Source organism: Fusarium vanettenii (assembly GCF_000151355.1).
Source record: "Fusarium vanettenii 77-13-4 chromosome 7 genomic scaffold NECHAsca_22_chr7_11_0, whole genome shotgun sequence".
In the NCBI taxonomy this organism is placed as follows: domain Eukaryota; kingdom Fungi; phylum Ascomycota; class Sordariomycetes; order Hypocreales; family Nectriaceae; genus Fusarium; species Fusarium vanettenii.
The window spans coordinates 130,034-157,781 of record NW_003315863.1 but is presented as its reverse complement, the minus strand read 5'-3'; the positions used below and the strand labels follow the sequence as shown (position 1 = coordinate 157,781).

Genomic DNA, 27,748 nt, shown 5'->3' with positions numbered 1-27,748 from the left:
AAACCTTCGTCTTCTCGCTTATAGTGTCATCATGGCTTACTCATCAACTCTCCTCACCAACAAAGTCGGCATCGTCACCGGTGCTGGATCGCCTTTTGGCATCGGGCGATCGCTTGTCATGTCTCTTGCCCTAGCGGGAGCCAAGGCCGTGTATGCCACCGACCTGACACTGGTCAATATCCCTTCTCTGCAGCAGGAAGTTAAGGACGCTGGCTCCTCGTGTCAGGTTCACGGAGCCATCCTTGATGTCACATCCGAGGACCAGACCGTCTCTGTGCTGAAGAAGATTATTGCCATGTATGGACGACTGGATTTTTTCTTTGCCAATGCAGGATTTGGTAACTACAAGTGCGGGATTGGGCGCCCTTCATCTAGAGTTCACCATGTTAACTGGAACATAGGACACTGGAGGATACAGATGCCAAGTACTACGATTTTGCCATCAACGTCATGCAAAGATCTTTCTTCCTGGCTCTTAAATATGGTGGCAATGCCATGTGCAACACTTCTGACGAAAAGCCCCGTCCCTCCGGCTCTATTATTGTCACAAGCTCTATGGCTGGAGTTTCTGGAGCCATTTCAGACATTTCATACTGTAAGACCGAGTCCCGATATCTCTGGTCATCAATACTGACCAAACCTTACCAGCTACCGCCAAGGCTGCTGTTGCTGGCATGCTCAAGTCTGCCTCGGTTCAGCTCTCAGCCTCGCACATTCGTGTCAACTCGATCGCTCCTGGCTTCGTCAAGTCGAGTATCGCTGTGACATCCGCCAACACAGTCTCTGGCGCTGCCTTTGACGAGAGCCTGAATAAGGAAAACGCCAAGGAAGTGTTTGACAGTGTTCTGGGCCGCCACGCAGAGGAGAAGTACTACTACAACCGTATTCCCGAACCCATCGAGATCGCCAACATTGGTGTCTTTCTTGCGTCGGACTTGTCAGCCTCTGTCAACGCCCAAAATATCGTGGCTGACAGTGGAAAGACGGCTGCGGCTTTCGGAGAGACCATCATCGCTCCTGTTGAGCCTATGAAGCCTCTGGAGCCTTGAAGTTGGTAGAAGTAGTAGCTAAGGTCGGGTAGGTATGGAGGATGAATGGGGTTTAGATACTCTAATAAAGTGCCAGTAGTGCATGCATGAAAATAATTGAACCTGAATGAGCCGCCCCGGTCAACTTCTATAGTTTGTAAATATCCCCATCCACAGTTGAAACAGACACCTCCTCCTAACCCTTGAGTCCCATTTGGCTGACGTCATAACCGTTCTCCTCCAAGTAGGCCCGGAAGCGGGCATCCTCCTCCTCCAATGTTTTAGGGTGCTTTGAGAATGTTAGTTGGGATATCGCCTCCTTGACAGAGAAAACTCACGTTGGGAATCAAGAACCACACGCACAAAGTTCCGACGACAGAAATACCACTGCCGATGAGGAACACTACCTGCTGACCCTTGAGTCTATCGTCAAAGCTAGTAAGGGCCTTGCTCAGCGCCTCTGTGCCAACGGCAGCACCAGCCTTGCCTACAGCCGCAGCGAAGCCAAGGAAATGTCCTCTAAGCGGTGTAGGGAAACTCTCGCTGCTCACTAGGAAGTTGCAGTCACCGGGTCCCACAGAAAGGAACGTCTGGAATAGACCGTAAAGAGTCACGAAAGCGGGGAAAGCGGATGAGCTGCTCAAAGGGAACATTGTGCCTCCAATGACAAATCCGAAGACGCAGACAATGGCCCAACCTAGAGCATAAGTCTGTCGTCGACCGATGCGATCCATGAGCGTGGCGCCGATAAAGGCACCTGGAAGGGCAAAGAAGTTGATAAGAGCCGACCAACCGATTGACTCCTGCATAGTCTGGTTATCCGAGAAGCCGGCAACCAGAGTGGGAGCCAGGAGGTTGAATGGGTAGACAACAGCGTCGTAGAGGAACCAGGCAGAGCAGCATCCGAGCAGAGGCTTCCAGTAGAACTTGATGGCGAGCATGTATGGCACCTTGCGCTTGATAGCGTGCCTGTTGTACTGAGTGGAGTCGACAAGTCGGAGACGGAAGAGGAAGATGGCAAGAGGGAGCTTAACTGATTAACTTGAAGCGGAGGCGAAAATAGGGAGGGCCGACTTACAATGATACCGATGCCAAAGCAGATACGCCAGATGCCATCGCTTGGCTCACCCTTGTAGGCAGCGATGACGATTAGCGACACGATACTCGAGCCGACAAAGCCCGAGATGATGGCAGCGTTGGTTGCAACGGCAACGAGCATGCCGCGGCGCTTCTGCATGGCCTCAGTACTGTCAGCGCACTCAACAGCTTGTGCAGTGCACACGGCATACTCTCCGCCTATACTGTATGTGAGTCCATCTGCTGTCAGGTTGATCGAATGGGGACAAACCTGCTCCAACACCAGCAACACCTCGACCAATGACCATCATCCAAAACATTCCCTCGACGGTTGCACCATGAGAGGCAGTGGCAATAATGATACCCTGAAAACAGTGTGAGAGAGTTCAACTCATAAAGCTGGGATGTTCACGTACCAGAACCAAGAAAAAGGTCGTGAGGAAGATACCAATACGTCTTCCGAAACGATCGATGCAGAGACCAAAGAGAAGCATACCAAAAATGTCACCAATAAGGATCGAGTTGGAGAGTCTAGTCTTGACTTCAGGCGTCATCTCCTTTGGGTACCTGCTCGCGTGAGTTTAGGTTCTAATAACTCGCATTATCAACCTACAGCTTGGCAAGAACAGTGTTCATGTATCCAATAATCTGGATATTGTATCCATCAGAGAAGAGAGCGACACCTTGTACAAGGACATCCAGGACGCCAGGTGCACGCTGAGCCTGGCCCTTTGGCTCCAGTTCTGCAGAGACACTCTCGTCCGAAGCGACCACGAGGGTCTTTTCGGGAGGGACTTCGTTCTTGTTGGTTTGTTCCATTATATATCAGCGAGGTATGAAAGAATTTTGCATGGACGATGATGAGCTGAGTCGAGTTTGTCAGAAATCGTCACAATGAGCATCTTCACTGCCATTTATACATCCCCCTCACGCAAGACATTCGATCCGGACGAACGATTCCGACAGCTTGGAACGTCCAAAGTTTGTCCGTGATAAGCTACAAGGTCGCGATGCAACCTTGCCCTTGCTGAAGGATTGCTGAGCCTGATGTATTTTTCTCAATGTCACCTTTTGAATGTCCACCCAACGGCCGAACATGAACACGGCCGAGCGACTCGGGGACTATCACGACGCACGTGGTGCCGGTGACTGTGGAGGGACGGCATTTCCATGCCGGTTGACGTTAGGCCCAACGGCGTATCAGCATCTCCTCGGCGCCGGTTCGCGCTCTTGGCCCGGCTGCAGAGTCCGGTGTATTGCGGGCGTTGGATCCCACGTGGGCTTATCTATAAGACAGGAGAAACGTTCGGCTAAACGAGAAGCACCATGGAAGAGAGCGATGGATTCAGGGTCCACCACACTACAACAACCCTACTGGCATCGGCAAACAGACATCCCTGAACTCCACGTGTGAGAATTTTGTGGCTTCGGCCACTAGAATTGACAGGTAAAGAGAACGGCAGTTTTTCTAGGAAGCGAGACATCTCTGAACTCGAGACATGAGCAAATTTGACAAGTTCCAAAGATAATCATGAACGAGAAGACAGTGGTTGTGAGCGTTCTTGACGCCCTTATTGCGGTTTCGTCTCTCACTCTGCGCTACACGTCAATTCTTTTTGTCCGATTTGTAAGTTACACAAGCTCTCTCTTGTGGTGTCATACTGACCGTCTATTTCAAGCACCCACTGGGTAGACGATACCTCGACCGAATCTACTGGAGCTTTGCTATTTTTCTCTTCGCTTTTATTACCCAGCTTTTGTTTGTCAAACATGCCCGCTTGAGACTGAAGAGAAATCGAGGCTTCGCTCTACTATTGGCATTATTTGACGATGCAAGACCAATCTCTACGGCTGTGGGCTTCATAATCAACCTATGCTGCCTGACGGCGGTTCTTGACTTTCTCTTCCGTGGCCACATACTTCATCAAAGCCCCGACCTCTCATTCTCCCGGATTGGCTTCGTTGACTCTTCAACAGCCCGAGTAGTGATCCGCGTGCCCACCTCCGATTATGTGGACATAACTATTACTTCCAACTCGGACGGTTCGGTCGCATATGTTGATCCAATCTTGATAAGCCCCGTTTACGACTACACAGGAACTTTTCTGATCGACGGATTGGCTCCCAACACGTCATATACGTACTCAACCAATGCCAGCCATACCGGATCCTTTCGCACATCCGTCTTGCCCCAAGACCTGAAACGATGGAGTCTCATTTCATCGAGTTGCATCAAGCCATTCTACCCATATAGCCCCCTTGACCATGGCTTACGTATCAAGGGACTGGAGCACCTCGGAAGTTACATCTCCACTAATCCTGTCGAGATGATGCTTTTCCTCGGAGATTTCATCTACATCGACCTTCCAATACCATTGGGCTGGGATGCCAAGGCCTACTACACGGCCTACCGACAGGCTTATGCTTCCCCGTCATGGTTTTCCCAACTGCGAGCCATCCCATGGCTCCATGTGTATGATGACCATGAGATCATCAACGACTGGGCTGCCAACGAGACAGGGCTCTACGCAACTGCCATGCAGCCTTTCTGGAGCTACCAAGGACATGCTAACCCTCCATCTGAGTTTGGTGCCGGAGAAACCTACTACGTATTTCAGCGTGGAGGTGTTTCATTCTTCGTCTTGGACACCAGGCGGTATCGATCAGACAACGCCATGGCTGATGGACCAGAGAAGACCATGTTGGGCGAACAGCAGCGTGCGGCTCTTGTGCGATGGCTCGAATCTGAGACCGATTACAAGGTAGTCGTGAGCAGTGTGCCATTCACTAGAAACTGGAGAGGCCCAGACTCGGCGGATAGCTGGTCTGGATACCTCTGGGAACGCGAACAGATTCTTGACACTATGAAACGAAACGGCGGCACTATTATTCTGAGTGGCGTAAGTGATCAGACCTTTACTTTTCGATTGGAGATCTCTGGAAAGAGCACATCTTTTGTAAGAGGTGCTGACCATAATTCCAGGATCGTCACGAACATGCCACAACAAAGTTCCCACCAAAGAAGGAGGGCGAGATGCCAGTGATTGAGTTCTCGACCTCACCATTGAACCAGTTCTATGAGCCCTTTGACCGATTCCACAAAGAAATCGAGGACACTGACATCTCCATTCACTCCCACCCGTGGGGTACGTCAAAGTTCGGGGTAGTCTCCTTTGATACGACCAACAAGGATCGGCTGCTTCTCCACTATGATCTGGTTGTTGATGGGAGCACAGTGTGGCAGTACGATTGGGAAGTCCAGCGCAAATAGATGGTATAAGGGCAATGATGATGAGAAATAGGTTGCTAGAAGGTTGGTAGTGCTAGGAGACACCAAGGAAATGTTATGGTGATTGTCAAAAGAAGACCGGCTAAAAGGATGTAGTATGCTAGTGGTTATGATTGGGTATGGGTTTTAACATAAGTAACAAGATGGGGCTATCATTGGTGTGTACATCTGAAGGGATCCTATAGCAGAAGCTAATGCATCTCCCATAATAACCTTGTGACACAAGCAAGCATCCGATCTCCTTCCAGAGCCAGCTCGGCTTACATTAGTGAAGTAAAGTGGCGGTCGTATCTGAGGGCGTGACCACTTAACGTTCTTGTCTTGATTCGGGCTAAGCCGATTCAGGAATGTTTGGCGTGAACTGCGCTTAACATACCGAGTTAGGCATGTTTTCCTGACCAGTTCAACTGCCGCGATGTAATCAAGAGCTGTATTAAACTAAAGAGAGGCGGAGAGGAGGAATTTCTGTCGCTAGTATTGTACAGATGACCTGAACTGCGGTTGCCATACCAAATCAAGCAACGCGGCGTGGCCCAGATGCCCACTTCACGTCTACTGAGACGCCTCTCGGTGGTATCTTGATTGTCGACAGCAAGTTATAAAAAGGTGGCCGGGCTCGACCCAAGCTGAGCCAGAGGTTCAACACAAACCAGCATCATGGAGTCTTTCATCGTTTTCACTACGGCCCTTTTTCTTCTTTTCATCATCGAGCCTTTTGCTCGATACCTCTGGGACCCCCAGAACCTGCGCCGTTTCCCATCCCACAATCCTCTCTCCAGTATCACCAATCTTGGCTATATCATCGAGCGCTGCCGCGGTTTTCGTTCCAGGAATCTCCATGAGGCACACAAAAAGCACAGTGTTGTCCGCATCGGCCCCAACTCCCTATCATTCTCTTCTCCCAAAGCCATCCGATCCATCTATGGCCACTCCACCAACTGCATCAAGGGTGATATGTACGCTGCCTCTGCTGGTCCACACGACAGTCTTCTAGACGTCATAGACAAGGAAGCGCATGCTCGCAAGCGCCGCTACATGTCTCATGCACTTGCTACTCGCAATCTAGAGACATGGGAACACAAGGTTGCCGACAAGGTTAGGACGCTCGTCCGTCAGTTTGATCGCATCTGTGATGGAGCTGCATCGGCAACGAACACCAAGACTGGGACCCTGGACTTCCGTAAGTGGACCAATCTATTCACTATCGAGGCCATCGCAGATATTGCTTTGAGTCACAAGCTTGGATGCCTTGATCGCGGGGACGATCAAGTCACAGTCACGACCGCTGATGGCAATGAGAAGCGAGTTCACTACATCAAATGCCTCCACGCGGGCAAACGTGCAACCTCTACGCTCGTCTGGGCTAATTCCTGGTTTCGCTTCCTACGAACTGTTCTGACTCTTCTTCCCGGATGGTTCCGCTCTCAATGGCTAAAGGGGGCCCAGTTTGACGACATGGTTCATCATCTCACGAGAGTGCGTGTTGAGCGTCACCAAACTGGCGAGACCTTGGATGACATCGTCCACTGTCTCATTGAGGATAAGAATGGTGAACTTCGCGGCCTCGATATAGGCGAGATCGAAGCTGAAGTTGGTGTGCTACGTGAGTTTCTGATACCCCGTGTCAATCTCTTATGCGATTTACTAACAGGGTATATTTAGTTGACGCTGGCTCCGATACGACCGCGATCGCCTTGACTCATGTCATGCATAGTCTACTTCGCCACCCTAACGCGCTCCAGCGGTTGCGAGACGAGCTGAAAGAGACACTGGACGTTGATAACCCGGTTGCCTCGTATGACCAAGTCAAGAACTTACCATATCTACGCGCGTGTCTTGACGAGTCGTTGCGTCTCTTGCCCCCCGTCTCATTCGGTCTGAATCGCAAGACTGGCCCTGGAGGCCTAACCATCGACGGTCAATGGATCGACGAGGGCATCACCGTAGGGGTCCCGGCGTACACGGCTCATCGCAACCCCCAACTGTTCCCCGATCCAGAGCGTTACCATCCCGAGCGATGGCTGGAGGAGATGCACAAGGACGCCAAGGCATCTTTTATCCCGTTCAGTGCCGGCGCTCGAGGCTGCATAGGTCGCAACATCACATATATGGAGCAGATGATACTTATTGCCTCACTTGTTCAGCGCTACGATTTTGCACTACCCGATGATGGCTGGGAGTTGGACCACGAGGAGGCATTCAACCTCTGGCCAGGACCCATGCCCTTGAGCATTTCAAAGAGGTAAAGCTTGGATGATTAAGGAAAAGGACGACGAGAGCGAGGGGTATGCCACCATCCAATGATGCCACTCAATTCAAGTACTTTCACGTCTCGACACCCAATCACTCTGTAGTTGAGCCACCCTGTTCCGTGTATGAAACCCCAAGCGGCGTTCGATATCCTCGAGGAGCCCCCAAATTCTGGCCTCCAGTGACAGTGACCCAATGTATTTTGCGGCTATTCGTAGTTAGCATCCCATCAAGGTGTTGTTTCTAAGAAAAGGACCGAACCAACCATAGAACAAAGGATTTACTGCAACAACCAAGGCGCCATCAGATATACCCGGTGGGAGGCAGATAGAAGCAATTTCGAGGGCGTGGTTGCGGAGGCTGGCAGATAAAACATCTTTTGGGACTGTTCCAGCAGGGCGCTGTAGCCAGAATTCTAAACACAGAATCTTTGCCAAGTGATAGTATAGACAACCAGCCGCTGGAAATGTTTGTTAGTGCCTAACTTCCAGTGTCAGGGTGTGATCTCTGACCTGCTGAAGGGACGCAGAACCATGTTTGCTTGAGTCCGTCGGCCAGGTCACCTTGGATGTCAACTCCGCGAGCGTGCGGAGGAACGTTCTCTGGCCAATGGACGATTTCTGATACTATAATATCGAGATTATCCTCCAGTGTGTCGCCATCGACGTCGCTTAGTAGAGCAAATCTAATCTCGATTATCCTGGCGAGCAACCAGAGAATGCGTTTCCCGAGAGCGTCTTCCTGTGTCTCGTTCGAAAATGGAACAGCCGGCCATTCCCTTGGTGGAATCAGAGTTGGCCGTTCATTGACCAGCGCCAGGGAAACATCTTGCCGTGCGTAGATCCAAAAGCTGGCGCGACCCAGGTTGGTTGCCGACACGACGTTAACATCTGCCTCGATCAAGGTTCGGCCCCCAAACAGATGACGCTGATAATCCGCGCCAGGAAAGGCGAGCAGCTCATAGCTGCACAGAAGAATAGTGGCCGAGAGCATAGTGGCTCTCTTTGTTCCTTCAACAGTGACGTCATGAATAAGCAATCTGAGACTCTCGCCGTAGTGATGTGAGGAGATGGGCTCCCAAAGACCATTGTCTTGAGTAAGACTCATCTGCTTGGCTGACAAGGCACATATTGAGTGGAACAGCAGAGGTGACGAAAGTGCAGATGATAGGACTTGACGTTGGAAAGTGAGCGAGTGATCCAGAATGTCCATCCAAGTCCCAATACCCTCTTGATAAATTCGCAATAGCTTGGCCGTCTCGTTAGTCAAAAGCTCACTGCTGGGAGTAACATCAGTTGAGGGCAAGGCTGTTCCAGCGTGTTCGGCTGAATAAATTTGTCGAAATGTCTCGTATGATGTGGCCGGCTCACTGTTTGTACCCGTGGTCGCCGCAGCGGATTCCGACCATCCATGACGGACAATGAACTCTGGTTGGATGCACTCAAGTCCTCGTCGAGTGCAGTAGCTGCATGGCTTCTTTTCGTCGCATTTAATGCGGCGATTGCGGCAGTTTAGACTGAAAGATCAGCACGCCGAAGATGGTCAAAGTAATACCTAGACCTACCAGCCTATATCTACCAGTCAGTATCTAGCAGAGACAGCTGTACGGTTGTTTAATCACCAGTTCTCCGTCGTCCTCTAGCAGTGCGGGAGGCTTTTGAGCGAGGCATCGAATAAACCAATGCCAAGAAACATGAAAAAGAGAACCAAGAGTTTGTGAGTGGATAAGTCAAGAATGGCGTTCATAGTGTCCTCCCCCGTCGGCTCCTGGCCACTAATGTTACTAAGCTTAAATATGTTATTAAGCATCGCCGCGACTTCTGCGTCGAGGCTTTGGAAGGTGTTCATTTTGCATATAGCACACACTTGGTCACCATACGGCAGCTACAGGGTATTGCTTTTTTTCAAGGTACCTAGAGCATTTTTCTCCATACCTGGCATCATTTACATCGTACCCAACGCTCTATGGCTCTCATCTCCGACAGCCATGTTAGCTACAAGTGCACAACTGCAAACCCTCCCTTCACCCGGGTGATTGATCGGCGCATCTTGTCCCCTCTGAGCTGTTCCAACCCGTCTGGAGGCGCAAGGGGAGTCGGTTTGATCACCTCGTTAATCGTGTGACGAATGTACGAGATTGGCTGGTTGTTCAGCAGCCACAGCGCCAAAGTCTTCCCCCTGCATGGGAAATGAGTTTCACTTGCACAGCCCATGACAGCTCCACTTCAGTGAGTTTCGTGTCGAACCAACACTCAAGTTACGCGCTCCCAACAGTCAAAGAAGTTTCGCACCCTGATCCAATCCCCCCCCTTCACCTTCACCTCTATTCAACACCAACCACCCAAGATGGATGTCTCGGTAGACTCGGATATCCTCAAGCAACTCAACACGGCTGAAGCCAAGGACCTGCATGACATCAGTGACAGCCTGAGTGCGTGTGGCGTCGGCAAAATCGTCAATCTCCCTCAAATTATCGTCGTCGGGGAACAATCGGCAGGCAAATCGTCGGTACTAGAGGCCATCTCCCATGTCCGCTTCCCTGTCCAAGGCGGCCTCTGCACGCGTTTTGCGACAGAGCTGGTCCTCCGTCAAGCGCCCGAGACACGCGTCGATGTCAGTGTGAGGTTCGCCGATGAGACAAAGAAGCCCCAGGCTTTCCAGAGAACCGGTTTCCGTGAGGATGATCTTCCAGATATCATCAAAGAAGCCCAAGAATGCATGGGTTTCACTCGGGCCGGGCGGGATTTCTCCAAGGATGTCCTACGCCTTGAGATCCAAGGGCCCGGCATGTATCCCTTGACTTTGGTCGACCTTCCAGGCCTCTTCCACGCAGAAACCGAGACACAGTCTCTTGCTGGAAAGGAAACTGTTGATCAGCTTGTTGAGTCCTACATGAAACAAAAGAACAGCATCATTCTAGTGGTGGTCTCGGCCAACTCTCAGCTCGCTAGTCACGTGGCCCTTCGCCGAGTCAAAGAGATGGATCCAAAGCGACAGCGCACTATTGGTGTTATTACCAAGCCTGACCTCACTCACCCTGGGCTCGACGATGAGAAGACGTATATCAGGGTCGCCAGGAACCAGGAGAATGCAAACAAACTTCAACTTGGCTGGCACGTCCTTCGCAACAGATCCGAAAAGGAAGCTAGCTTGGAAGCCCGGGATGAGGTCGAGGAGGAGTTCTTCAAGGCTGGTGCCTGGGCAACGATTCCTGAGAACGATCGCGGCATTGCAAACCTCCGAAGAAAGCTGAGTAAGGTCTTGTATGACCATATTCGCAACAGCCTTCCAAGCGTCGTCGAGGATATTGAGAACAGTCTCAGAGAACGACAGGAACAGCTTGATAGGCTTGGAAAGCCGAGGGCTGATGACGCCGAGAAGAGGCTGTTTTTGGTCTCGATCGCCGGTGAGTTCCAGCGACTGGCGAGAGATGGCATTCAAGGCCGCTACAACGAGCATCGATTCTTTGGAGATTTGGAGGCCGAAGACCGCAAACTTCGTGCGCAGCTTCGGAGCTTCAACCGTGCCTTTGACTACATTCTCAAGACCAAGGGTTCCAAGCAGCTCATCGTGGGCGATGACGAAGAGACTGAAGAGCAGGTCCAGTACCCTGACTACTTGGAGGCCTTTTTGGGGCAATATGAGTTTCCGGACCCAGAGATGATTACCACGACGGAACTGAACGCGCAACTCGAGAAGCACGCTGCAGCGAATCTGGGACGAGAACTTCCAGGATCATCCAACACAGACCTTGCAATTCAGCTCTTCAAGAAGCAAGCGACTCCATGGAAAGAGATTGCCGAGTGCCACATCAGACAGGTCATCGATATTGCCAAAGCTTTTGTCGATGACCTATTCAGTCATGTCGCCGGACCACCAGGCATCAACCGAACGACCGAGGCTATCTTGACGACATGCGTGGACCCCTTCTTTGAAGAGAAGGAGAAGTTGCTCCAGGACAAGCTCGAGGAACTCCTTCGACCCTACGTGGAAGGCTATGCTCTTCCCTCGGACGTCGATTTCTACAGTTCCTTGTCCCAACGGGCCATGAGCCGCTTTGCTAGTCAGCTGTGCAGTGCATTGCAGGATCAACATCCTGAGTTGTTTGACAAAGACGCTCAGTTGGAGTTGAAGCCGTGGATGATCACTCGGGCCATGGAGCAAGAGGCCGAACAGGGTGAATTTGGCACAGAAAAGGTCATTGATATGATGCAGGCTTACTACGAGGTACAAACCCCCGGACATATGTTCTCTTGCTTTTGCTGACCCGTATAGACGTCTCGACGTACCTTTACCGACAACGTCGTCAACTTGGCCATCGAGAGCTGCCTCGTGTGCGATATCCCCAACATTCTCACTCCGACAGAAGTCAACTGCATGAGCGATGAGAGACTTTCAGAGCTAGCGGACGAGTCAGAAAACACCGTTTCTCAGAGAGAAACGCTCCGAGAGGAGGTCAGGATCTTGAGCCAAGGCCTCGCACTTTGTCGACGCTACAGACCCAGGCCATCCACAGGTAAGCAGGTTCCATGCGTTCCAAGGCAGCCTCGACTAACTAGATGAATAGTCCGCCCTTCATCTAAGGTCAAGCTCTCGGCATCGGTTCAGGGAAAGGCTCCTGCAAGTAAGTATATGAATTCTGCTAGCCATGTGCTCTCTAACTGATGATAGAACCGGCGACCAAACCCGTGGCGGCTATTGAACCGGCACCCATCAGCACTCCGGCCTACAATACAAGCCTGGCAGCTCTAGGGAAGGAAATTGGTGCGGCATTGGTCCAAACAGGCGTGCTGTCGGTCCCCGCGACGGACACAAGCCACCCGGATGAGCCCACGCCCACGCCCACTGCCAGGTCCAACAATATTATAGCCACCGCTGTTGCTGCTGCTGCACAATCTCAGAAGCCTGGAGAACCAGTTCGTTCGGTTTTCGGCCAAAGTACTGGTGGCACTACCAATGGTCCTGCTTCCAAACCTGTGACCAATTCGCTATTCGGCCCAAGCACCAGCTCAACTTCTGCTAGCCCGATCACCAAGCCATCTGCTCCAGCTGGTGGACTCTTCGGTGGAGGTGCCAGTTCGTCGACCAAGCCCACTGTTCCAGCTTCTTCTGGCTTTGGCTCAGGTGGGCTTTTCGGTGGGGGTAGTAGCTCGGCGTCTACACCTGCGGCTTCATCTTCGTCGCCTTTCTCCTCGGGTAATCTTTTCGGTGGAGGTAGCAGCTCAACTGCAAAGCCTCTTAATTCAGGCTCGTCGGCTCCCTCCTTTGGTGGTGGGTTCTCTGGTCTCGGTGCCAACTCGCCTTCCAAACCTGCAACTTCATCTCCTTCACTTTTTGGTGGAGGTGCGTCCAAGTCGACAGCTTCAGCCGCTTTGCGAATAAAGCGTACGTTTTGAACATGAAGAAACTGAGTCTAGCACTGGGCTGACGCCGTGATTCGATGGTGTGTGAAACAGAGACAGGCAGTTCTACCACAAACTGGGACTCGCTGCAGTGGCAGATATTCAGGACAGAATATCCATTCATCGACGTGGAAACTTGTGATCTATTTGCAAGTGATGCGTTTACAACTACACGCATGCAACACATTTGCGCACTAGCCGCTCATACGTCCTTTTCTCCAGAGGAGCTCAGGCTTCAACACCGATTCCTTGGCAAGTGAAAGACATACGCAAGGGTTATCGCGGCATAGGTAGTTAGTCGAGAATAATAATTTGCGCATAAGCTTGGCACAAACAGTGATGATTTATTCTCCGTATAGTAATGGTTACTGAATCAAAGCAATCCTTCTCTTCGCACCCTCTTTCGGAGTGCTTTGTCTCCTCCTTCATTCTCACTGCCCAGCCGAAACCACACCTTGCGAAAACATCACAGATATGGTCAAGACTAAAAATACCACCATCAGCTCTGTGTAAATGCCCATAAAACTATTGTTCTGTACCTTTGACTCTGCGTTGGGGGCAGTCGAAGGCGTGCTTGGAGTGAACTCGAGTGAGCCATCGTAGACAGTGCCTTCAGGTTGTGCTGTGAGATGGTTCCTCAGGTCCCTCTTCACTGATGATAACCCCGCTTCGGAATGTCCTCGCGATGAAATTCGCAAGAATGGTCACGGAAGTGGTCGCAACCATGAGATAAGCGAGAGTGGGTGTGAGGTGGGTGGGCGTAAGAACAGTGTTCTTGTTGCGGTTCTTGATGGAACAGGAAGCCATATTTGAGACTTTTGAGGAGACAATGAGTATTTTAGGGATTTAACGATGTCTGTCCGAGCTGCTGGAGAAGGAAACAAACGGTAACTGATTCGTAAGGTCTGTGTCTCATGTTTATACTCAGCACAGTCGGGGTGAGGCTCTACTGCGCAACGTGCCTCCCCGCACTCTTGCTCGACTTTCTTATCGTATGACACTTTTCCCATGGACGCTAGGCTTAAGATACACAAATCTGCAGGTTTCGGTACATATCGAGGCAACTGCATGTGCACCTGACCACAAAGAGCCAATCTCTCGGCCGTATCCAAGACATGGCATGCAGTCATCAACACCACTACACAGTACAGCCAATGTGAAGTGTTTTCTCTTCTCCCCCACATCTCGAAGCTTGTCACCTCACCCAAGACCGGAGAGAAAGGTCCAAGCGTTTTGGCGTGCGTGGGGGAGCATGAACAATCGATTAATTTCCCGACTACCGAGGATGCAATGATGCACGTCTTTGGTCAGGCTGCAAGACTATAAGATAAGTCGTCGGCTTTAGAAAGTGAATCTTTGCGTCGTGTTGCCATGACAGCTGAAACGGCATGGGTGGCTCCTCGACAGGTTCCCCTGGCCAGGATGTCGGGTGGCTGTGTGGTCGGATTTAGAATCAATACGTGTAAACTACGCAGGGATGATGCCGTCACGTTTGTGAAACCACTGATGAGTTGGCTGTCGTATTTACTTTCCATATACCTTCAGGCTCCCTCTTTGTGATTCTTTTCTTTTTCAAACCCCGTCTAAACCATCTTCTGCAACTAGGGAACCACGTCTTGGACGCCCCGCGTCTACTTGCATGACTCTGCAAATCAGCCCACGTGCATTGGCTCACCGTAGCATACACATTTCGAAGAGAATTATATGCTATATTCTTTGACATATAAACGCGCCTAAGTAGCTCCGCTTTACAGCTGGCCCTCAGGTGAGTTGAGGTAACCTATTTACAAAAATAAGTGTGTTTTCTTCTGCTGCCGACTTTTACTGGGTTATCCATCCTCTTTGTTTCAGAACATTTATGCGCGACAAGGATGAGGTCTACTCACAGGTTTACTCCATAGATTAGAAGCAAACATATTGAGCTTTAACCGACTTCCCGGTGTTGGCTCAAGCCCAAGATCCCAGCAACGCAACACTATCGGCCCGCTTGACAGGCTGGCCCAACCCGCTCAGCGGTTGACGCTGGACGGCGGGGAAAAGATGCACATGCACTGACCAACCGACCAAGCAGAGACAGTTTGCATGACTTGTTATGTCCGTGTGTAGTTGGGCAAAGTCCCCACCAGTGTACACGTCGAGTCCCGTGGAACATTGTTGGCAACAAAGCATTGGACGAATATAGGTTTTTATTTTTGGACTTTGACAAAGAGGTGATAATCTTGAACATATAGCTGTTTAATGTTCAATGACGTGTTGTAAGGTGAACATACAAGCTGACGAAGTATAAGAAAGTACGGCAACCTCTCCTTGAGCTCAACTCATCAACTCATCAACACAACAATCACAACTCACCAAACACCAACCCGTCAACTCACCAACTCAGAACCACAAATTATCTCTTCAACCTACTATCACTATCCTCTCATCACCATGAAGTTCACAACCTTCGCTCTTTTCGCCTACCACGCTGCGTGCGTTTTCTCTCTGCCCACAAATGCCGAGAACGAATGCGGCGCCCTCGGCGTCATGGACTGGAGCACTGTAGAGCTCCCTGACTACGTCGACCGCTCTCAGCTCCGAAAGTGCAAGGAGCACCCGGAAAGGACCGTCGGTCCCAACAAGCGAGAGGCCAACGTCCTTGAAGAAAGAGCGTGCTCACCACCCGGAGAGCACGGAAAGCGATGGGGCTGCTCTAAGAAGGGATACTGCTGGATCAACTGCGGTAGTCTTCTCAGGGGAGAGTGGTGCTGGGAGGCGATGAACCACGGCACTGGAGAGTGGTCAAAGTGCAAGGAGGATGACGATTGTTACCGAAACATGGAGAAGGGCGCTCGATGTTCCGTGGGCGACTGCAAGGCTTGCGGATGCGGCTGTTAAACGCTGTTCAACCTGTGTGCTGTTTGGGCAATATCTGGAGTTTGGGTGACTTTCAATCGTAGCCGTCTAAGAGCCTTATTTACCTAGGCTGATGGATCAAGGATGGATATTTTGATCCGAAATTTGGACGGTTACTTGGGTGGTGTACGGAGTTTGTATTACCTATCAACTGGATGGGCCTAGAATGTTTTATCTACTTAATAACAGTTGCGATACGTCATATTATTGACAAGAAATTTGCCTTAAAAGAACGTGCTGCTAAGGTGAATGCCAAGAAAAGTAGGATCGTGGAGCTATACCGGTGTCGGGAAAAACTGGACGTTTTCTACACCGAGGAGGCATTTAAAGTGATGACGCTGAAAAAAAGACTCTAGAACCTGGACAACACGTGCCTCTGCTTATATCTACTATTCGCGACTCAAGCGAGTTGCGTGACGATCATTCCTTAGTCGGACGACTAGCAAATTAGCCTACTCTCCACGTGTTGATGGCCCTGGTGTTCCTTGGAGAGTAGGACAACCATTATCTTGGCAGTGAGAGGGGGTTGTTCTTAAATACTTCTAATGTGCGACGTTGTACAGGGAATCAAACAGGTTATTATTTCCTTTGTTACTATGGCTGATGTCCTGTTTCTCTAAAAAGGACAGTACCCTCATCATCAGCATCAATCACGACAAAGAGAAAAGAATCACAACTTTTCATGTCAAGGCGGCCATACCTTCACTGAACCAATAGATCTGAAAGACCTTGCAGCGATCATGCATTGGTCTGCACTTACAGTTGTTGCATTCGGGACTATTGTCTCTGCAGGTGTCCCCAACCGCGCCAATCAAGCTTTGACTTTTGGACGCGATGGAACCTTTCAGATCTCCATCTTTGAAGATCTTCACTATGGGGAGGGTAGGTCAATCCCTATCTTTTTGGTCGCCTGCTGACTAGTGTAGCTCCTAGCACCTACGGGCCTACCCAAGATGGCCTTACTTCAAAGGTCGTGTCCAAGATTCTCCGAGATGAGCGCGGCATAGATCTCGCCGTCATCAATGGTGATATTATCTCCCGGGATAACCTCATGCCCAACAGTACTGGGTATCTCGACCAAGCGCTGAAGCCTCTTGTTGACCGAGGAATGACCTGGGCTTCGGTGTATGGAAATCACGAAAACAACAACATGCGCAGTGTCAAGGATGTCTTCCGCCGCGAGAAGCAATTCCGAGGGTCCCGGACTCTCTCCATGGTTCCAGGCAAGGACGTTGGTATCACAAACTACTACCTGCCTGTTTACGATTCCAAGTGCCATGGTCACCGTTGCGTTCCCAAGCTTATCCTGTGGTTCTTTGATAGCCGCAGTGGCTTCAACTACAATGACTTGGATGAACAAGGAAAGCAGGTGCAGCGTGTGAACTGGGTCGATAAAAAGGTTGTCAAGTGGTTCATCAAAGAGCGCAAGAGGATTGAGAAGAGATACAGGACGACCATCCCATCTCTGGCTTTTGTTCACATCCCACCCAACGTCTTCTACGCTGTTCAGAAGGACGTAGGCATTGACCCGACCCGCAACCCTGGAATCAATGACATGTTCCAGCTGGGTCAGGGTGAGAAGTACTGCTCAAATGGTACCAGAAGCGATGGTTGCACTTGGGGTGGCCAGGACATTCCTTTCATGGATGCTCTCGGATCGACTCGTGGTCTCATGGGTGTTTTCGTGGCTCACCACCATGGAAACTCCTGGTGCTATCCCTGGACCGACAAAAGCTTGCCCGACTATCCCGTGCAACCTTCTGCCGGAGGTTTGAAGATTTGCTACGGCCAACATACCGGATACGGTGGCAATGGAGACTGGGAGCGTGGCTCTCGACAGCTTCTTCTGCATCAAGATCGCATCAAGAAGGGCGAGCTCGAGACCTGGATTCGTCTTGAAACTGGACAAGTTGTTGGAGCTATCACTCTTAACAAGACCTTTGGCAAGGATAGGTATCCTCAATCGCCCAACAGAAAGACCTTCTGCGAAGAGTGTAAGTTTTCCTCCAGAGTACTCTAAAGACCATACTGATTCTGTTCAAAGGCCGGAAGTGGGATGACTACAAGCCCGAGCCTTGACGGGTTGGATGAAGGCATCAATTTTGGCCTTAAGCGGACTTTTGTTAAGAAACGCAGCAGTGGCTTGCTGGCACTGCCTTCTTCGTAGTACTTGACATCTACGTAGCTGAGACTCCTGTTGCCTCTGCTCTATCCCGAGGCATATGCCAACTACATTTCTGGATGAAACCGTTTAGGTAGTGAACTTATTAGATTCATATTTTCAGATTCCACTACTCGTTGGCTCATGTGAGGTCAAGATGAAAAACACTAAAACCTAGACCCATGATGACACGTTGAACCAATTCGCCTAACTGCTTACCAAAATGCAAAGCGGAATTACGTCTCTCATTCATCAATCATCATCGTTAATTCATTTCAGTCATACTCGCCCCCCTTGTGCACTGTCATCAAGTGTTGATAGCAAGCATCCCCGTTGTCAAAGGCTGCCATGCATACCCAGCAAATATGAGTCCTGCATCCTTGGCAAATGATGTGATCACAACCCGCAATCTTTTCCAAAGACGTTTGACATCTCGGGCAATCTTGAACGCCCAACTGTTTCTTGAGCTTGTTCAGGGCCTGGAGACCTCCTGAAGCGTGGTTCCGATGCTCGGAACAGGTGAGCGCAGGGTGTGCTGCGTGACAAGCTGTGCAGATGGACGCTAGACAGCTGTTGCAGGTGAATGCTGGGGGCTCTTGTTCCGTCTGTGAGGCAGCACGATAAACCTGAGAGCAGTCAGGAGTAGGGCAATACCGAAATTGATCTTGATGACGCTGGACAAAAGAAGTGAAGGATTCTTCAAGGATGCTGTCAAATGTTTCGGATGGGAGGAGACTGCAGATTTCAGCAAGTTCAAAAACCTTTCTGCATTTCCCAGCATCCCCTTCGCAGGTGATACAAAACTCGCCAGGATTCGTAGCCATTGCTTCGCACATTCCGACGAAGCAGTGATCACAGTAGGCATGATTGCAAGACGTCATGACTGGTTCCTCGGCTACCCAAAAGCAAATCTGGCAATATTGCTTCGGCTTCAACGAATCCCCTGAAGCTCTAGCCTGTCCGCGAGCCATGATGAGTTTGGCCTGAGCAAGGTCATGCTCAGATCCTCGGATGAGAATAGAATCTGATGACTCATCGAAAGCAGCCTTGTCTTGTCCGATCTGTGACTGTATTTCTTCGAGGCCTCCTTCTACTGCCCAGAAAAACTCGCTCTCCTGGTCGAGTCGAATGACATGAGGTGGGCTTGTGTCTTTGATAAGCCGATCCAAGGCTTTTGCCACTAGTGCTTGCCGTCCTCCAGCACCAAAAACTCGAAACTGTGAGAGCCATCCATCGCGGACGATGGCAATGCCCAACTCCTCCTCGATTGTCTTGAGCGTCTCGTAGGCTTCTCCTCTATTATTGAAGCTTGGGTGCCAGATATTCTTCCCATGCTGTCTCATCACCTCCCCAGCAAGAACAAGCTCGAGCTCATTTTTGGCCTTGGCCATCGATTCGCGGTCACTGCCTTTAAGCTGGAGGATTGAAAAAGAACCACGTGGAGGCAAGACGTCAAATTCAATATTCTGGTCCTCCCAAAATCTTTTGTGAGCATCGATCTGACCTTGGACAACATCGTACACGCGGGGCAGTACGTCGAATTTCACCACGGTGACTACCGTGGTAGACAATCTTCTTGACTTGGAGAATGGTAACCGCCTCCCATCGAGTGCTGTGGCTGCATTCCTCGCGTGGAACTCCTCGAAAAAGACAGCCTGACCTTTGATTTGCCCTCCTTCGGATATCTCCGAAACCTCCCATCGCTCCAAGGGCCCATATTCATCCAGCATCGACCGAACAAAGGTAGACTCGGTTTCTGTATCATCGGTATAGACCAGGTATCGGATTTGATTTTGGAAAGGCCAGTATCGCTTTGGAATGATCTGGATGACGTCCTGGTCCCTGACACTCTCAGGCAAACCCGTTAATCTAACTACCCAAGTCACTAAGTCGTCCCCAAGAGCGGGAGGGTGAGCTGTGACTCGATATCCGTGCACTGTGAGCCCTGCAGGAACCCCCTGATAAAGCCTCAAAGCAGCTTCTCTAGTACCGAATATGAGGTTTACTTCTCGACTCGGTCGATACCAAGTGAACTGAACTTGTCTGCAGTCGACCCGGCGAAGGTTGGATCCTACCGGGAACGGGACGGGTATCGGGACAACTCCAAGCTTGGGGTTGCGAGTGCCCAAATATCCCCAGGCTTCCTTTGGAAAAGAGGGACTCCATATTCTGACCATTGCGGTACCTTTTTTCGCGTTACTGACGTATATGTCACATCTGGATATGTTCAAGCCCGCACGCCAGAGCATGTCTTCGATGAGTTGAGTTGAATAACCGGTTGGGAGATTGCTGATGCGGACGGCGGAAAAGTCGGAGGGTAAAATGATTTCAGTGGCAGTCGCTCCTGGGCCGAATCGAACCCATGTTCCTCCAAGTTCTCGTATGAAATCGCGGGCCTTGTTGTTTTCCTATGGTAATTATCTGTTAGCTGTTGCGGACCTAAGCAATAGGCCGTATGGAGAGTACCTTTGATCCTTCTTCCCCATCGGCTTCCTTCGGCTTCTCATGCAAGAGAGTGCAAGTATCCCCGTTTTTGCAGTACCCTTTGATATAGAATCGACATGGCCTCCGCGGCTCTTGCTTAGAGGATGCCGTCGTTGGATCATGGTGAGCAGTATCGGTCTGCAATGAGATTCCTGAATTTTCGTGTCGTAGGGCTTCTGGGGCAGCATCTATATCCAGAACTGGCTGCGCCTGGACGGGTTCCCTTTGAGGCTGGGCAACTCGCGGTGCTAGTTCAATTTCGGGTTGGGACTGACTAGACTCGCCATTGCAGACGTTACCCATGTTAATGGATAATGGCTGGTAGGGTGTGCCCGTGGAGTATTAATTTTGGAGATGTGATTTCGTTCAAGCCAGACTCTCATATCCAAGATCGGGCATCAGAGAGCATTCGAGGGTTTATGTAGCCCACACTGCGAGGGGAACAGGGCTGCTGCCCTCCTCCCCTGTGTCACAAAACCACCGAAAGTATTATTGAGAGCAGTCAGCCTTGCTGTCAAAAAGTACATCGGCCGCAGTGACCAAGGGGACGATTATGGACACGTCACTGTGTTGCTGAACCCTAATATTGTAAAGCCTCGTGATGTATTCCATGACCTTCCCCTGCCGCAGCCACGAGAGGCTAAACAATGGGAATGATCCTAACAAATGTGGCGTGATCAGTAATTTGATCAATCATGCCAAGTTACTTCCGATACCTAATCTGGTACCAATTCACGCAAACCGGGGCCGGCAGTTGAGCTGGAGGGCATGGAGGCCAGACCTTGACCCTTGAGGTCTCCAGACTTTCCTTATTTACCGTGGAAATGGAGGGGCCCGAGGAGTCTCTCGATGGAGTGCATGATGATGCGATCTTCTGGCTCTGTTGACTCATCAAGGGTCGGGCTTCAACTATGATGCAGAACACCTTGTCACCACATCATAGTGGTGCATGATGATGCACTGTGATTCAATCGGCCAGGCACTTATTACAGCATGTCTTTGGAATCAAGAAACTCGTATCTCTCTCGGGTGTAGGTAGGATCCGGAATAGTGCACCTAATGTCTAGTAGAGTGGCGACCGAGAGGGCACCCAGTCAGTTTGGAACCTTCCAGCCGTCCTAAGGCTCGAGCTTGGAAACCCCCATTCCAGAACTACGATGAAGTTTTGGGAAGCCTCTTACGAAGTAGCAACGGAGCCCTCAAATCGCTAATGGGTCGAGGGTTTTGACATCATGACTTGTGAACATCTTTCGCTAAATGTTTGACAATTTGCCGAGAGGACTTCCCGTTTGTTTGTGAAAAATATGTACGGTAACATCACTATAGACCAAACACCAACTGATCGTCACGGCAGTTGACGGTTGCAACTCACTAGAGATGCCGAGTTCCATCCCACATCCCGACGCTGACGCAAGTCAATCTGCCGCGCGTCTCTGGCTACACGCCGAGTGTTGCCCTCACTCTTTCTAAACGACTATAAATCAGACATGCCAAGACTTTCTAAATCTCCCTACTCTTCATCGCCCTCGGTCTCGGTCTCGTACTTGTTTCGTATCCGCTCCCCCACTTGTCCAAGGATGATTCTTACAAGGGTGTTGATCCCCCTGGGCACCGTCTCGGTTGCTTCCGCCGAGACCCATCATCTCTTTTCCGGCTTCTTTTCCGGTTCTACGATCGCAGAGATCGAGTTTGATGACACAACTTCATCTCTGACCTTGGTGAAATCCATTTCGTCTGAGGCATCTGGGTCTAAGTGGATAACTCTTGATGTACAGCATCACAACTTCTCCATCGACGGTGACATTCTTGCTGACAGATAATCCTAGGCGCGTAAAAAAAACTTATACGTCGCTACGACTAGTGCTTTTCAAAGCTACAAGCTCACGGAAGACTTGAATCTGGCTTACGAAAGCAGCGTTAACTTGTCTTCATCCTGTAAGACCCCCCGTGATAGCATTGAACATTATGGTGCCTACAGCTGAACTAATACTTGGCACAGGCAACAACGCGAATTTTGTCACCGCCCTGTCAAAGGCTCCGTACACCGTCTTTGGCACTCCATACGGAAGCGGCTGCCCGACATTGGCCATTTCCACCGACTCGTCCGGTACCCTTGAGGCAACCGTCGCCAATGCCAGCTATCTTGATTCGAGTGGTGTTCATGGAACCGCTCTGAGCCTTAAGAATGCCTTTCTCTACTCGGCTGATGATATGGGGAATGCGGTTTGGGTTCACTCCTACGACAAGGTGACGGGCGTCGTTCGTGAAGTGCAGTATCTGGCTGCCGCTTCTGGTTCGAACCCTAGACACCTAACCGTACATCCTAACGGAAAATGGGTTTACGTGGTGTACGAAGAGGCAAATGCTATTGCGGCATATGAACGAGACACCACGACTGGAAAACTGGAATTTCACCATGAGACTTATAGTCTACTGCCTTCAGGTGATAATACCCTGGGTCAAAAGATTCTCTTAGAACCATGACTAACCACTGGGTCTATAGGATTCATGAACTCCTCTTCGTATTGGGCTGATGAGGTACTCCTCTCAATCCCAGCAGACGCTGACTCGCCCAAATATCTTCTTGCCGCTACCCGATCACGTACGACTGGGACGCCAGGATATGTGTCAGCTTTCAGCTTAGATGCAAAGTCCGGTGACATCAAGAAACAGTTATTCCTGCAACCCACGACTGGCAGCGGGGGGTCCGCCAATGCCGTTTCGCCCGCCCCATTCAGCGAGGATTACTTTGCAATCACAGATAGTGGAGAAAACTTTGTTCAAGTTTGGAGGATTGAGAAAAAGAAGGCTTCAGTTATTGCTCATTTGGATCTTGAAAATGGACCGGCCAATGTCGTGTGGTATGACTGATGGGGGTTCCAAGTGTTACCCCAGTAAGCCCAATGACGCTTTGGCATTCGTAGCACGGACGCACCAAGCTGAAACCTTCCCATAACTAGAAACCCTCCCCTTTATAGAGACTTTTAAAAGGTCTTTGGCTCATATCACAATGGGGAATGTCAAAGGATGCGTGAATGACGGGAGAAACTAGTGTTGGCTCGGAACAAGCGGCAAGTCAACGGAAATGTTATAATGACTGAAATACGGGGCTGTGACTAGAACATCTAGCAATAACCAAAACACATTGTCAAAAAGGAAAGAAAAAGATCATGCAGTTGAAGCATAATCTAAGAATAAGACAGAAAACAACCATCAAAACCATCAACCTCTGCGCAAAGAACAACATCTTGCATCACTTCTTTCTCCACAAATTCATCCCGTCTCACGCCCGTACAAGCCTTATTTCGGGATCGGTTCGTATGCTCACTTACTTCTCCAGGCAGACCTGAGAGTAGTAGGTGGCAAAGGTGGTGGCAGCAGCGGCACAGCAGAAGACGCTCTCCTGGTTGGCCTTGGCAGCGCAAGCAACACAAGCAGCCACAAAGTTGATGCCCGAGAAGTTGGCGCAGGAGCGGCAAGAGCTGGGGTGAGGAGCACTGTTGCAGCTGAAGGAGCTGGCCTTCTTGAGAGCGGCATCCTTGATCTGAGGGCAGTTTCGGGCGCGCTTGTGAATCGAGTGCTCGCCACCAACAAACTCGAGGACCGAGTCGAGGTTGGCAAGAAGGTCCTCCTTCTTGGCCATCTCGACGATGGGCTCAAAGTAGAGATCATAGAGAGACTCAGGAATGCACTCGGAGGGAGCGTTAATGAAATGCTCGGGAACAGCAGGAAGAGAAGCGTCGCTGGTGCTGTTGGCGTTGAGCCAGTCGAAGGTCTGGCCAAGTGCCTGAATGTGGGAAAGGCTGATGCAGCCAGTGGCGTCGCCAGAAGTGAATGAGACATTCTTGGCGAGGGCCATGCCGGCAAAGGCGGTAAGGAGGAAGAAGATACGAGCCATTGTGTTGATGAAAGCTCGGTTTTAAGATTGAAAGATTGTAGTGAGTTGTATTGGGTAGTTGAGGGCTGGTGCTTGCTTGTTCTACTTCGATGAGGTGCAGAGCGCCTCTTTATAGTCCTCGAACCTTTCTAATGGGAAGGAAAACTTTCTAGGAAGTTGTACACATACACCTGTCCATCCGGGTCTGCGGATCCTCGGCCTTGAGTGCATCCCGATTTCCCGTCACATTTGTCTGATCCCCTACGCGTTTTTGGATCATGAGGAGGATCCTTTGCGGTTCTTCCTCATCAACGCCCTCGACTCGGATGCTCGGCATGACTTTGAGCATACTACTTGAAAAGTTCTTCCCTTTCTTGGGGTTTGTGAGAGCTCTCGCCGCCCAGTCCGTATGATGTTGAGATGATTTCCTCACGCCTGTCCATCAGAATGTCGTCCCCTTGTTCGTTCAATGCCTGCAAAGTCAAAATACGAAATAATGCATTTGGTGTTTGTGAGGCAGATTACGAGGGATTTTATCGCACGTTGTTCTCCAAGAAGACGGTATTGGTGTTGAGCTGTTGTTGATGCTCCGTTTTGACTTTAATTGGAGGAATATATCGACTGACACCACGATGCTCACGTGGAGCTAGTTGAGCATCTTTGCCGTGTTATCCGGGCCTCGACCGAGTCTTGACTTACTGAATGTTCTACCGATGGTCCCTTAATTCACGCAACTCGCGGATCTCGCTGATCAAGTCTACTATGAAACTTTAACCACCTAGGTTAGACAGGTTATGCGATCCCCTGGCTACCGGATGACATTTGTAACAAACCCTGGCTAGTCTACCCGTCCCTGTGAGCCCTATATTATAAGCAGGGATAACCTGACCACTTCATTTACCACTTTGGGCAACCGTTTCTTCATTTCCAGCTTGCTGGGCCCCCCACACCCCACGTGGGCAAGGGTATCGTACGCTTGTCCAATGTTTTGCTACGCCCGGATGCCTCGTATACAAACTCTAATACTTCTACCAAAGCTTAGTTTCGGGTAGACGGCAGTTCTCCCTGTCACTCTAGCCTCACTTTCCACTGGCATCTGCCGGCCGGAAGGGAGGGAGAAATCTTACGACCATGGCACGTTTCTTGTTCGTGCTGATTCATAGGTAGATATAGCCTCTGTGGAAATGGTTGACTGACTATGATTGGCTTGTTCGTTTCGACTCTTCCCAGCGACATACATTCTATAGCTGCCATACGATAAATCCCCTTCTAGGCATGGTAGTGATAGGCCCTGGGGTCGGTTTGGGTTTCACCTCGAGCAAGGATCGAACTCGTCGTCCGCGTAGGACTGTCGAGTCATCAACTCTGCTCAAGACAAGTCGAATGACAAATTCTCCCGGCCTCACAGTTTGCCTGAGGAGAATTCTCCGTGAATAATCTCCTCAAGAGAGTCCGGCAAGTATAAAGACCGACCTTCTTGTCTCTCTTCAGGTTCGTTTTCCACCAGCACTCAACAGACCATCAATCTCACAGAATCATCTCTTCTCACTCTCTAACTCAGCAACATCTTTGCTCCCCACAAACCGACAACATGAAGGTCACTGCTCTCGTTCTTCTTGCTCTTGGCGGCAGGTAAGTGTCGTCTCATGGCCCCGATGTTTCCTGAGCTGACTTGGCACAGCGCCATGGCTGCCAAGCACCACAACTGCGGCTGCAACGTTCGCGGACAGTACAATGTCGCCCTGAGCCAGGCTACCTGCGCTCTCTGGGGCGCGACCCAGATCCATACCCACTTTGGTAAGTGACAATACCCTTGCTACGTACGAGACGTCGAGGCTAACCAGAAGCAGATGGTTATTCTGTAAGTCTTTTGATGAGAAACATGGTAGATTGCATTGCGGACACTAACAAAGTATCTTTCAGTGCATTGACAAGGGCACTGGCCGTGGCATCGATGGTCAGCCCTGGGAGAACACCTGCAAGCAGGCTTGGGACGTCAACTTTGGTGGAAACCCCAATGATGTCCTCGGCAAGTGCTGGCACTAGATGCCTGCCTGGGAGGTCTTCTTGCAAAGCTCAGTGTTGAATTTGTTTACTGTCCTTTCACCTTGAGAGGATCCGTGGCTGGGCTGGCTTTCCCGAAGGAGGGCATTTCGTGCGACTTTTACTTGACTTCTGGATTGTGTTTCAACAGCACAGTCTTCTTTTGGTGCTCTGATTGTTGTTTGATTGTTATATAGTGCTTAGATTGAATATTTAAGTTGTATTTGAAACGCCTATTGAGACAAATTGTAGAGGGCCGAGGTTGATGAAAGAACATTCAGAACTAAATTAGACTACCCAAAATTACGAACCTGCTCTCTATCCTAAAAACTTTTGTACATCATCATATATCTTCATTGTGCCAATAGCTAATATGTTAACTCACTATGAAATGATCATATGTTCACTGCTTTCTTCTCTTCGCTGCTTCTTGCTCACCCTAAACACGGCATGCGCCTCACCAGGGCCACATAAAGTTACATGTCAATCTGAACCAGCATTCCAAGTTCGATAATGGTTAATGTTGATTCTTAGGGTAATCCAACTATGTTGCTTCATTCCCCTCAAGGTCGCGTCGCTGTCGAGCACGCCATGTCTTCACAAGTTCGGGGTAAAGTGGGTAAACACTTCCAGCCTCAACCCAGAAGTTAGGGTCATTGCGACATCCAACCAATTGCATCTGGTACGACTTGCGGTGAGATTTTGCATCCACCCTCTCGTCGTGGATCGCTAAGAAGTGTGTCCTTCTGGTATCAAAGTCACAGCATGCGTCCCGACCCCCTTTGTCCTCCCAGTACTGCAGGACCAGGGATTGATTCAGCCCCTGCAAGTCTTTCTCGCGGAACCAGCCTTCGGACAATTCACCTTCCCATGAAGGACCATTTGTCCACTGGACCACCACCAACCACAGGAAGATGTTAGCTATGGAGCTTGACGTGCCTGCAATATCTCGTTTTCCTTTCGGAGTCTCTCTCTCCTTGGCTGGGACGTCTTGTCTCTCTTTGGGACTTGCCCTCTTTCTCCCTCTCCGGCCCCTCTTTTTCGGTGCCATGGTGTGTATGAAGGGATGAAAGTCCTAAAGATTGTGCATGGCGAAGGGGACAGGCGATAATTAACATGTAAGAAACGAGATCATTTAATTTTTACAACGAATTCTGTGCGGTAAAGATAGGTCTATGAGGTATCCCAGATGCGGGTTTCCGACGCAAGGCCCTTGAACCTGCAACTAAGCGGAAGTCCATT

At 50.3% G+C, this 27,748-nt stretch overlaps 12 protein-coding genes across 12 annotated transcripts; 7 read left to right on the top strand and 5 right to left on the bottom strand.

Annotated features, from left to right (window-relative positions):
* Positions 1 to 52: 52 nt before the first annotated feature.
* Positions 53 to 980, top strand: NECHADRAFT_7417 (uncharacterized protein; the record flags this gene model as incomplete). Its single annotated transcript, XM_003044451.1, has 4 exons — positions 53 to 348; positions 402 to 595; positions 649 to 761; positions 828 to 980. Coding segments are annotated over 4 exons (756 nt in total), but the record flags the coding sequence as incomplete, so codon positions are not given.
* Positions 981 to 1,224: 244 nt separating this feature from the next.
* On the bottom strand, positions 1,225 to 2,924 carry NECHADRAFT_95127 (uncharacterized protein; the record flags this gene model as incomplete). Its single annotated transcript, XM_003044327.1, has 7 exons — positions 1,225 to 1,317; positions 1,367 to 2,056; positions 2,107 to 2,324; positions 2,377 to 2,470; positions 2,522 to 2,672; positions 2,719 to 2,828; positions 2,859 to 2,924. The coding sequence occupies 7 exons, from the start codon at positions 2,922 to 2,924 to the stop codon at positions 1,225 to 1,227; spliced, it is 1,422 nt and encodes a 473-aa protein (XP_003044373.1).
* Positions 2,925 to 3,636: 712 nt separating this feature from the next.
* Positions 3,637 to 5,376, top strand: NECHADRAFT_95126 (uncharacterized protein; the record flags this gene model as incomplete). The annotated part of the gene is made up of 5 exons (XM_003044450.1): positions 3,637 to 3,732; positions 3,785 to 3,864; positions 3,896 to 3,958; positions 4,036 to 5,005; positions 5,089 to 5,376. The coding sequence occupies 5 exons, from the start codon at positions 3,637 to 3,639 to the stop codon at positions 5,374 to 5,376; spliced, it is 1,497 nt and encodes a 498-aa protein (XP_003044496.1).
* A 675-nt stretch (positions 5,377 to 6,051) lies between these two features.
* Positions 6,052 to 7,640, top strand: NECHADRAFT_45785 (uncharacterized protein; the record flags this gene model as incomplete). The annotated part of the gene is made up of 2 exons (XM_003044449.1): positions 6,052 to 6,997; positions 7,057 to 7,640. 2 exons carry the CDS (start codon positions 6,052 to 6,054, stop codon positions 7,638 to 7,640), a joined length of 1,530 nt encoding a protein of 509 aa, XP_003044495.1.
* A 484-nt stretch (positions 7,641 to 8,124) lies between these two features.
* Positions 8,125 to 9,390, bottom strand: NECHADRAFT_83024 (uncharacterized protein; the record flags this gene model as incomplete). Its single annotated transcript, XM_003044326.1, has 3 exons — positions 8,125 to 9,160; positions 9,209 to 9,212; positions 9,324 to 9,390. The coding sequence occupies 3 exons, from the start codon at positions 9,388 to 9,390 to the stop codon at positions 8,125 to 8,127; spliced, it is 1,107 nt and encodes a 368-aa protein (XP_003044372.1).
* A 600-nt stretch (positions 9,391 to 9,990) lies between these two features.
* NECHADRAFT_45679 (uncharacterized protein) lies at positions 9,991 to 12,207 on the top strand (the record flags this gene model as incomplete). Its single annotated transcript, XM_003044448.1, has 3 exons — positions 9,991 to 11,707; positions 11,810 to 11,871; positions 11,920 to 12,207. The coding sequence occupies 3 exons, from the start codon at positions 9,991 to 9,993 to the stop codon at positions 12,205 to 12,207; spliced, it is 2,067 nt and encodes a 688-aa protein (XP_003044494.1).
* A 3,269-nt stretch (positions 12,208 to 15,476) lies between these two features.
* Positions 15,477 to 15,923, top strand: NECHADRAFT_83022 (uncharacterized protein; the record flags this gene model as incomplete). The annotated part of the gene is made up of 1 exon (XM_003044447.1): positions 15,477 to 15,923. One exon carries the CDS (start codon positions 15,477 to 15,479, stop codon positions 15,921 to 15,923), a length of 447 nt encoding a protein of 148 aa, XP_003044493.1.
* A 621-nt stretch (positions 15,924 to 16,544) lies between these two features.
* Positions 16,545 to 17,961, top strand: NECHADRAFT_95123 (uncharacterized protein; the record flags this gene model as incomplete). The annotated part of the gene is made up of 3 exons (XM_003044446.1): positions 16,545 to 16,569; positions 16,704 to 16,823; positions 16,868 to 17,961. 3 exons carry the CDS (start codon positions 16,545 to 16,547, stop codon positions 17,959 to 17,961), a joined length of 1,239 nt encoding a protein of 412 aa, XP_003044492.1.
* A 431-nt stretch (positions 17,962 to 18,392) lies between these two features.
* NECHADRAFT_21495 (uncharacterized protein) lies at positions 18,393 to 20,673 on the bottom strand (the record flags this gene model as incomplete). The annotated part of the gene is made up of 3 exons (XM_003044325.1): positions 18,393 to 19,058; positions 19,236 to 20,510; positions 20,569 to 20,673. Coding segments are annotated over 3 exons (2,046 nt in total), but the record flags the coding sequence as incomplete, so codon positions are not given.
* Positions 20,674 to 22,163: 1,490 nt separating this feature from the next.
* NECHADRAFT_95122 (uncharacterized protein) lies at positions 22,164 to 23,457 on the top strand (the record flags this gene model as incomplete). The annotated part of the gene is made up of 5 exons (XM_003044445.1): positions 22,164 to 22,178; positions 22,221 to 22,355; positions 22,413 to 22,521; positions 22,586 to 23,029; positions 23,090 to 23,457. The coding sequence occupies 5 exons, from the start codon at positions 22,164 to 22,166 to the stop codon at positions 23,455 to 23,457; spliced, it is 1,071 nt and encodes a 356-aa protein (XP_003044491.1).
* A 457-nt stretch (positions 23,458 to 23,914) lies between these two features.
* Positions 23,915 to 24,484, bottom strand: NECHADRAFT_83018 (uncharacterized protein; the record flags this gene model as incomplete). Its single annotated transcript, XM_003044324.1, has 1 exon — positions 23,915 to 24,484. One exon carries the CDS (start codon positions 24,482 to 24,484, stop codon positions 23,915 to 23,917), a length of 570 nt encoding a protein of 189 aa, XP_003044370.1.
* Positions 24,485 to 27,050: 2,566 nt separating this feature from the next.
* On the bottom strand, positions 27,051 to 27,557 carry NECHADRAFT_83017 (uncharacterized protein; the record flags this gene model as incomplete). The annotated part of the gene is made up of 1 exon (XM_003044323.1): positions 27,051 to 27,557. The coding sequence occupies one exon, from the start codon at positions 27,555 to 27,557 to the stop codon at positions 27,051 to 27,053; it is 507 nt and encodes a 168-aa protein (XP_003044369.1).
* Between the last annotated feature and the right edge of the window lie 191 nt (positions 27,558 to 27,748).